The following is a 9838-nucleotide window of genomic DNA, read 5'->3' on the forward strand; positions in this document are numbered from 1 at the left end:
AAATGGTGTATCTTTGGCTATGTATATTTTCAACAACAAAAAAAAAAGATCAAGAAGGGAGAGGGTTGACACGTCGTGGGGTTGTTAATCAATGTCATAAAACAATATGTGTACTGACTGTTTAATGAGAAACTATTTGTTCTGTAAACCTTCACCTAAAGTACAATAAAAATTAATAAAAGCATTCCATTTTTCTGTAGCTTTATAACTATACTTCCCTTTTAAACAATAAGGTCAGCATATTTAACTAATACATACCTTCTTAAGATTTGTGGTAACTGGTTTTGCTTTGTTTTTAGACTTAAAGTGTTTTTGGCTCGCGATGTGAAATATATTCCTGGACTTCTGCCCTCTTAGTTTATTCTTTGCCATTGTCTAGGAAAAGAAAGAAAAGAAGTTCAATTAAGCTGTCCACACTTATGAATTGTGAATCAATTTAAGTTCTTAAAGTAAAAGTGCCAATTAAGTGTAAGAAATTCCATCTTACTTATGATTATTCCCATGACCTTTACCCTAGTAGATTTTCCACTCTTTGAGTGCACAGTATGTACAGGTAGTCCCCGACTTACGATGGGGTTGGGGTTCTGTTCCAATGACTCTACCTTAAGTAGGTTCTGATGTAAGTTGAATACCACATTTAAAAAAAAAATGTCATTATTATTGCATTTTATCAGTAACTTTATAAATCTGATTTCTGTCTGTCTTGGAGGTAGGCATGAGAATTATAACATCAGTAAATTACGTGCTACAACACTGTATGTAGTACATATTACTAACAATAAGATATACAAAAAAAAAGTTTTAAGTATGGTTCGTCGTAACTCGATACTCATATAAGCCATAAATCGTGGACTACCTGTATCTAATTCTTTTCTGGATCTCCATCAGCTGGCCCATAGGAGGCACCCAATTAATGTTTGCTGGCTGAATTCTTTAACATTATCAACCCAACAATTGTTTTTTTCAGCTCTCTGCAGCATCTGACAATGTTAACCATCACCAGCCATCCTGCTGGTTTACATATCACTATGCCACTCTGAAGAGGCCCTAGTGGCACAACGGTTAAGTGCTCAGCTGCTAAGTGAAAAGTTGGCAGTTGGAACTCACCAGCACGCCACAGGAGAAAAGACCTGGTAAAGATTTCAGCCTAGAAAACCCTCTGCAGCAGTTCTACTCTGTCCTATAGGGTCACTATGAGTCGGAATTGACTCAATGGCACACAACAACATGCCACTCTAGTTCTTATACTTTAGGGACTGACTTCTCTGTTTCCTTCCTGGTTTCTTTTTCATTTGTTTATACTCTCCCCACTTTCTCTCCTAATTGTGTGCCTCTCTTCAAAATCAGTCCTTAATCCTCCACTTGCTATCTTCCTCTCTCCTTTAAATTATTCTCAGGACTTCCATATCATGTCTATGTGAGTGCCTCCTACCTTGAAACCTTAACGTATTTTTTTCCCTATGTATCTAAACATGCATTAAGTCTGTACATTCTTCCTTAGAAACACCTTTCAAATCTGTTTTTAATAATTGAGAATGATTTAAAATATATTAATATTATTAATATTATATTAATATTATTAATATAATAATTATTGAGCTGTACAGGCACTATGCTAACATTTTAGGAGCTTTTAATTCATTTATGCCTCGTAACAACCCTTTGTGGGAGATACTATTATCCCCATTTTACAGATGAAAAACTGATGCAAAGAGAAGTTAATTAATTTGCCCAATTTCACACTACTAGTAACCTTGCGTTGCCAGGATTCAAAGTCAGGCAGACTAGATCCAGTAATTAGACACGTAACCATTACGTGATATTGCCTCTCATGAACACATAAAAAAGCAATACAAAAACACATAGTAGTACTGCCTAGCTCAAGACTGGGTTACTGCAATAATCCCTAAGTCCATTTGCTTAGACCCATTAAAAAACAAAAACCATTGCTGTCTAGTGGATTCCGACTCATAGTGACCCTACAGGACAGAGTAGAGCTGCCCCACAGGGTTTCCAAGGCTGCAAATCTTTACAGAAGCAGACTGTCACATCTTTCCCACAGAGTGGCTGGTAGATTTGAACTGAGTGGCTGGCAGATTTGAACTGCTGACCTTTCAGTTAGCAGCTGAGCACTTAACCACTGCGCCACCACCAGGGCTCCTTTTGCTTAGAGCAGGGGTTGGCAAACTGCCCTTGGGCCAGATCTGGCCATCCACTTGTTTTTGTAAATAAATTGGGAGACAGCTACACCCATTCCATTACATATTGTCTATGGCCACTTTCACCTACAACCATGGGCCTACCAAACCCACTGCCATCCAGTCGATTCTAACTCATAGCGACCCTACAGGACACAGTAGAACTGCCCCATAGCAGTTCCAAGGCTATAAATCTTACGGAAGCAGATTGCCACATCTTTCTCCTGCAGAGAGGCTGGTGGGTTTGAGCCTCTGACCTTTTGGTTAGCAGTCGACTGATTTAACCACAGCGCCACCCGGGATTCCCCAACTATGGACCACAAAGCCTAAAATATACAGAAAGTGTGCCAACACGTGGCTTAAGACACCTGCACTCAAGTCTACCCTGCACAGTATATGAACCTTCCAAATGTTAAAGGCCTTCTATGGCTCTCCCAGTGCGTTAAGGGAAATACGCCCTGGCCTGGCATATGACTGGCAACCTAAATCTAGCTTAAATCTGCCCAAGGTATTTCCTGATACCTCTTTACACACACTAAATTAGCCAGCCTAGTCTACTAACTGTTCTCTGAAGACACCCTGTACATTCATCCTTTGTTAACATTGTATTTCTTGACTGAAATGTATACCCCCTTCAAGTTCCAGCCTATGACCAACCTTAGGAGGTTACACTTAACAAAGACACAACTCTTGCACCCCAACGGTACTCCTGTTTTCAAAAAGAGATCACTGTACAAAATACATGATTAATGTGGACAAATTAGAAAATACACTAATAAAATCCCCCAAATTAAAATATCTAAAATCCTTCCAATAGCAACTGATATCCAACTGTTCAGCTAGTATTAAGCAATTATTAATTGTTTAATTATGAATGCCACGTGCGCGCGCACACGTATTTGCTGACCCCCTAAGACCTCTTAGCCTAGCTGAGGTTAAACATTCACAAACATACACAAATGATAGGTACTGTCATGGGCAGCATACAAACGGGGGCATAAGAGGCAGAGATCCAGTAGAGTTGGGGACACGAGAAGGTTCGTGGAGCAGGCAATATCCTAGTTGGGAAGGCAGGAAAATTCTTTGACAACCACGTGGAAATTGCGATCATAACAAACTAAGACCCTGCCAAAGGGCTGAAGCCCCAACACGCACTAAGGATTCGGGCCTGTACTAGTGGGCTCCCGGCCGAGTAAGGCTGCTCGAGGCTGAGCGCGACGGAACCGAGCCTCTGGGCCGCACTGGCACGAGATCCGTCTAACCCTGCCCCAACTCCCCGAGGGTTGCCTACCCGCAGGAAAATCGCTTCATCAATCGCTAACCGTATTTCCGACACCCGCGTGGAGCTGTTTAAGGTGACGCCATCTACACGCAGAGGGTCCAGAAACTTCCGGGAGGAGGGATCCTGTCAAGATTCTGCGCACTAGTCGTAGTCCCGCCCATTGACTTTACCCGGGCGGAGATTTGGTGGCGTAGAGGCTCGGCTGTTAACCAGAAGGTCGGCTGGTCAAGTCCACCAGCCGCTCCGTGAAAACCGTATGGGGCAGTTCTACTCTGTCCTATAGGGTCGTTGTGAGTGGGAACCGACTGGACTACACCTAACAACAGCGGAGTTTAAATTTGTAGCTAAGCACGGTGCCTAAAAGAGCGAAGCTACAGCTACTAAGCGTTGTCCCGCCTACCGATCTTAGCCTTGCCCTCATCGCGGAGTCCCATCCACTGAGCATGGTTCGTACGCAGAGCGGAACCGCCCCTACCGAGCGGAGTCCCGCCCACCTAGCGGAGTCCTGCCGGGAGAGCAAAGCTCCACCCACCGAGCGGAGTCCTGCCGGGAGAGCGAAGCTCTGCCCATCGAGCTGAATTCCACGTCACAGAGGAGTCTTATTCACTGAGCGCGGTCCGGTAAACACAGCCAAGCCCTGCCCATAGTGAAGCTCCACCCTCCGAGGAAAATACCGCCGCAATAACATCTATTGCCTGGTCTGGGTTGCCTACGTCTCCTCTGTTCACGCCAGCTACAAGCGTTAGAGACAGAGCCTAGTATGGATTTTCCCGGGTGGTAAGTGTACAGAAACCACCCGAAGTGTCTCTTAGAGTCATCCTAGTCGCGAAGAGCTTCACACAAGTAGCCCTCGGCCACTGAGTCCTGGCTGGCTTTGCCCACGTTCCCAGGCGGTGGCGCTGCGCACCTAGGGTGGCGTCTGGAGCTTGGCTTGCAGTGGAAGAACTTTGTTGTGGCTAGAATAGTTCTAGAGCTGGAATCTCCGAAGGGGAAAATTTGTAATGAACGAGAAGTTAGAAATACTTTTCTCGTTGTAACTTCCTTGCTTCAAGAAGCCTTGCTTCAAGAAGAACATTATTGACAGCACAGCAGAGAAACCAGGCACAGGAACGCACAACATAAAAATATTAGGGAACGTAGAAAAATTTAGAAGAAACATTTTTGCTTTCCGAGTGTGTTCCAATAAGGAGGTGCTGGGGTGAGTTTTCTAGAAAATTGACTCAGATTTTTCCAAGAGGATTTCCCAATTTAAGCTAACAGTTCTCACTTGTTTGTCTACTTTGTTGAGGTGTTAGGAAAAGCCAGATTTCAAACGACTGTGTTTAACATTTTATAACTTTCAAAACAGCTCCGCCTACTGTTGCAGTATCTGAGAGCATACAAAATAAGGTGATAATAAAAAACAAAAACCAAACCCAAACCTGTTGCTGTTGAGTCCGTTCCGACTCATAGCGACTCTATAAGACAGAGTAGAACTGCCCCATAGGGTTTCCAAGTAGTGAGTTAACTGCGGACGTTTTGATTAGCACGCTTAACCACTGCGCCACTAGGGCTCTAAAACCGCCCCATTTTTGCAGATAGGATACTATTATGGTTCAGAGATTTAACCCGCTGGCTAGCAGCCGCAGAACTAGTAACTGACAAAGCCAGACTGGAATCCATGTCAGGGTCAGGTTCCCTTTCTGCCCCTAGTGGCGCAGTGGTTAAAGCGATTGCTAACCGAAAGGTCGCAGTTCGAAACCACCAGCGGCTCCGCGGGAGAAAGATGGGGTAGACTGCTTCTGTAGACATTTACAACCTTGGAAACCCTATGGGATTGCTTTGAGTCGGAATCAACTCAATGGCAGTGGATTTGGTTTTTTTGGTTTGAATGTGAAGTTATTGATGTATATGCAGAAGGCAAATAAATAGATGTAATGAAATGCCTAATAGTATTGATGAAAGCTTGTGGGACTAGTTTTCGTTTTAAATGGTGAGAGAGAGATACATACACCAAGGAATTACCATGGTAATACAGGCAAGAGCAAGAACATTATATAAGGTACTAAATAGTAAAAATACATGGATTTCCATTTTGTGTCTCCAACCAACCAGCAGTGTGGCCGTGGACAAGTTACTTCATTTCTCTGTGCCTATGTTTCCCATATGTAAATGGCCATTGTACCCACTTTAGAGAACATTTATTATCTGTTCAGCATCCCTTTCCATGAGGAATGTTTTTCTCCCCTCAAGTAGTCCTGGTTGGACTGATAATTACAGTCCTCCTCCCAAGGATTTTTCAGTGAGAGCTAGTGGAGAATGTGGTCTCTTGCCTTTGGTGTCTTTGTGCTGGGAAGATATGAAGTTGAGGGTACTGGTAGCCATCTCTTCCAGCAACTTGGAGGAAGCCTATCAGGGCAACATACAAAAGAAAACAGAGCTGAATGATTGAAGAGGAAACTAATGCTATCATTTCAGTCGTTTAATTCAGTCATAAATAGAAGAAAGATTTGTCCCTGGACTTCTCATTAACCTGAGCTAAAACATTGCTTTTTTGGCTTAAACTACCTTGTCCTGTTCTGTTTTTTCAAATCACTTACCTGAAAGAGTCTTGACTCTAATCCTGCCCTACCTAAGTCATAGGATTATTGTGTAGAGTTAATGAGATATAAGTTATGAAAGCATAAGGTATTACTAAGACAGAAGAAGCATGTTAACTTTCTAAGACCCATATTTACCTATGCATATAAGCTATACATATAGAGCTATATACATATACAAATGAGCTATGCATATAGAAAGAAAAACAACAGCTTTGCATTTTTAATGTTTGTAACTATACACGAATATCACATTTCCACTTTTTATAACAAACCTTGAATATAAATAAAACCAAAAATGGAAAAAGCATCTTTCAGAAACCTCAGTTTTCCTGTTGAGAGTCAACCATGCAGAGTTCTCTTTACAGACCTGGTTCTCTAAGAGCTGTCTTGGAAGCAATTCAACAAGTAAAGATAATTAGGGAGAAGAGAAAAATGAGAGCACACATAAGTAATTACAAACCATCTATCACAAAAACTCATAGCCTTCTATCAGAACAAAGCCAGCCTTGTGCACTGATACTCCATGGTAAACTTGTTTCATCTATTTGACTTTCTCCCCACTACTCAGTTTCATTCAGTCAAAATACTTGGAACACCTACACATTGTGGGAACACAAATGAAGTACGTGACACAATTCTTTTAAGGAGGATACAATCATCTGGTAGACTCAGATGTATGCACATGGAGTGATTATTCTTGACACAAAATGGCAGGGACTCTAATAAATGCACAAAAATGTGCCATTTATGGAAGGTAATAATTCTGAATTCTGGAAATATTCATGTTAGAATTCTTGTTTTTCTCAGAGCAAGGATTGGCAAACCACAGCCCAAAGGCCAGATCCAGCCTTCCATCTATTTTTGTATGGCCCATGAGCTAAGAATGGTTTTACATTTTCAGTGGTTGAAAAAATAAAAAGAAGACGACTATTTTGTGACACATGAACATTATATTAATTTTGTATTTCAGTGTTGATATTGGAACACAGTCATCCTTCGTTGTTTACATATTGTCTGTGACTACTTTCATGCTACAACAGCTGAGCTGAGTAGTTACAACAGAGAACACATAGCCCTCAAAGCTTAAAATATTTTTTTATCTGGCCCTTTGCTGAAAAAGGTTGCCGACCCCTGACTTAAGGATGAGCAGCATGGTGGGATAATTGGTTGAGGTATTAATGTTTTATTCTCAAAGCTTTAGGAAGCTTAAAAGAATGAAAGATTTTTCTTTAAAGCATCCTAAGCAGGCAAGGAGCCTTGATGGTGCAGTGGTTAAGCTGCTGCTAACCAAAAGGTCTGCTCCTCAGGAGAAAGATGTGGCAGTCGGCTTCCATAAAGATTACAGCCTTGGAAACCCTTGGGGAGGGGGACAGTTATACTCTGTCCTCTGGGGTCACTATGAGTCAGAATTGACTCCTAGGCAATGGGTTTTTTGTCTTTGCCTCTATCTGTTGTCAATAGTTTTTGTATTTCAGGGCTGAAAAATAAAGTTTCCAAATAAGTAGAAGACACTTCTACCTGGAACTGCCTTCTTGTTGTTAGCTTCCATCAAGTTGACTCTGACACATGGTGACCTTATGTATAACAGAACGAAACATTCATTGCCCATTCCTGTGTCGTCTTCATGATCGTTGGTGTGTTTGAGTCCATTGTTGTGGCTATTGTGTGGTGCCTTCCAACCTAGGTGCCTCACTTTCCAGTACTATATCATAAAATTTTCTATTGTGATCCATAAGGTTTGCATTGGCTAATTTCAGAAGTAAATCATCAGGCTTTTCTTCCTAGTCTGTCTTAATCTGGAACCTCGGCTAAAAGCTGTCCCCCATGGGTGACCCTGCTAGTATTTGACATACAGTGAGATAGCTTACAACATCATAGCAACATGCAAGCCACCACGATACCACAAACAGGCTAATTGTGGGGATTAGTGGAGGGAGTGAAAAATGGAAATGGCTTAATCCTAGGGGAAAAGGTGAGCTTCTGGAGACTGGGGAACTGATTGGGGAGAGGGAGGTTAAGGACTTTCTGCAAGTGCTTAAGACACATCCTTTGACACATATCACCATGGCCGTAGCAGCTGTAGCACAAGATTCCTGCACCAATAAGTGTCACTGAGCATCTCAGCAGCCACTGTGATGGACTGAAGACTAGAGAACGTTACCTGTCTATATTCTGGATACTGGGTTAGCCAATGCTTTCCGTATGCTTGAGACAGATTGACTTTTATGCCAAGCTAGGAGTGAAAGTTTAGAATCAGATTGAATTTGATTTAAATATTTACATTTTATGATGTTTCTTTAATATTTAGGAGCAAAAATATTTTCACAGGCAAACATGGAACTATAAGGTCTTCTAGGAATAGAGCATAGCATGAACAAACCTTAGACCCAGAGACAAACATGCTAATGTTGTAGGAGTTGGAGTAATCCAATCTGGCTGGAGGAGTGCGTGTGTGGAGATGCAGATGAAGTTAAGGCCACTCCTCTCTCCACTCTCCATTTGGGTGCCCCTCTTACCCCAGTGGGCTCCTATAATCCACTCCTGGCTACTGCCCACCTGCATAGATGGTTTCCTCATCCTGTTCAGGCTCTGACCCTCCCTGGTCTGCGGCTATACAACCCATCCCCGCTCTTCTCCACATAGACCTTGCTTGGCCTCGCCTAATAGCTATTTGGTTTTTTTTTCTTAATTTTTTTTTTTGTTTATTTTTGAAGTTTAAGTGAAAGTTTACATTTCAAGTTAGTTTCTCATACAAAAATTTATACATAATTGTTATGTGACTGTAACTGCCTTCCATATACTGTGACAGCACACTCCTCCTTTCCACCCCTGATTTCCCATGTCCATTCAACCAGCTCTTAACCCTCTCTGCTTCTCATCTCACCTCCGGACAGAAGCTGCCCATTTAGTCTCATGTATCTACTTGAGCTAAAAAGCACACTCTTCACTAGTATCATTTTATGTCCCACAATCCAGTCCAATCTTTGACGAGTTGGCCTTGGGAATTGTTTTAGTGCTGCATTGACAGAGAGTCTGAGGGCCTTGCTTTCTGGGGTTCCTCCAGTCTCAGTAAGACTATTAAGTCTGATCTTTTTACTAGAATTTGAGTTTTGCACCCTACCTTTCTCCTGCTCCATCAGGGAATCTCTGTTGTGTTTCCTGTCATAGCAGCCATTTGTGGTAGTTCTTCTGGTCTCAGGCTGATGGAGTCTCTGGTTTATGGGGCCCTTTCTGTCTCTCGGGCTAATACTTTACTTGTGTCTTTGGTGTTCTTCATTCTCCTTTACTCCAGGTGGTTGGGACCAATTGATGCATCTTAGATGGCTGCTTGCTAGCTTTTAAGACCCCAGATGCCACTCACCAAAGTAGGATGCAGAACATTTTCTTAATAAACTTTCTTATGCCAATTGACCTATATGTCCCCTGAAAGCATGGTCCCCAGACCCCCACCCCTGCTACTCTGACCCTCGAAGTGTTTGATTGTATTTAGGAAACTTCTTAGCTTTGGTTTAGACCAGTTGTGCTGACTTCCCCTGTAGTGTGTGCTGCCCTTCCCTTCACCTAAGATATTTCTTGTCTACTGTCTAGTTAGTGAATAACCTCACCCTCCCTCCCCACCCTCGTAACCATCAAAAAATGTTTTCTTCTGTGTTTAAACCTTTCCTTGAGTTCTTACAATAGTGGTCTTATACAATATTTGTCCTTCTGTGACTGACTAAATTCACTCAGCATAATGCCCTCCAGATTCCTCCATGTTATGAGATGTTTCACGGCTT

General features: G+C 42.3%; 1 protein-coding gene across 2 annotated transcripts in view; it reads right to left on the minus strand.

Moving 5' to 3' along the window:
* RBIS (ribosomal biogenesis factor) overlaps nt 1–3627 on the minus strand; it is a 16230-nt gene extending 12603 nt beyond the window's left edge. The window contains exons 1-2 of one of the 2 annotated variants that reach the window (XM_004386589.3): nt 3490–3627; nt 259–375 (exon numbers count right to left, since the gene is read on the minus strand). In XM_004386589.3, the coding sequence (XP_004386646.1) occupies nt 259–372 (114 nt within the window). In that variant the 5' untranslated portion in view covers nt 373–375; nt 3490–3627. The remainder of the gene's footprint in view (nt 1–258; nt 376–3489) is intronic. The other variant, XM_023740970.1, reaches the window with a different exon arrangement.
* Nucleotides 3628–9838: the final 6211 nt, after the last annotated feature.

This window comes from Trichechus manatus, unplaced genomic scaffold (genome assembly GCF_000243295.1).
Source record: "Trichechus manatus latirostris isolate Lorelei unplaced genomic scaffold, TriManLat1.0 scaffold00169, whole genome shotgun sequence".
Taxonomy (NCBI): domain Eukaryota; kingdom Metazoa; phylum Chordata; class Mammalia; order Sirenia; family Trichechidae; genus Trichechus; species Trichechus manatus.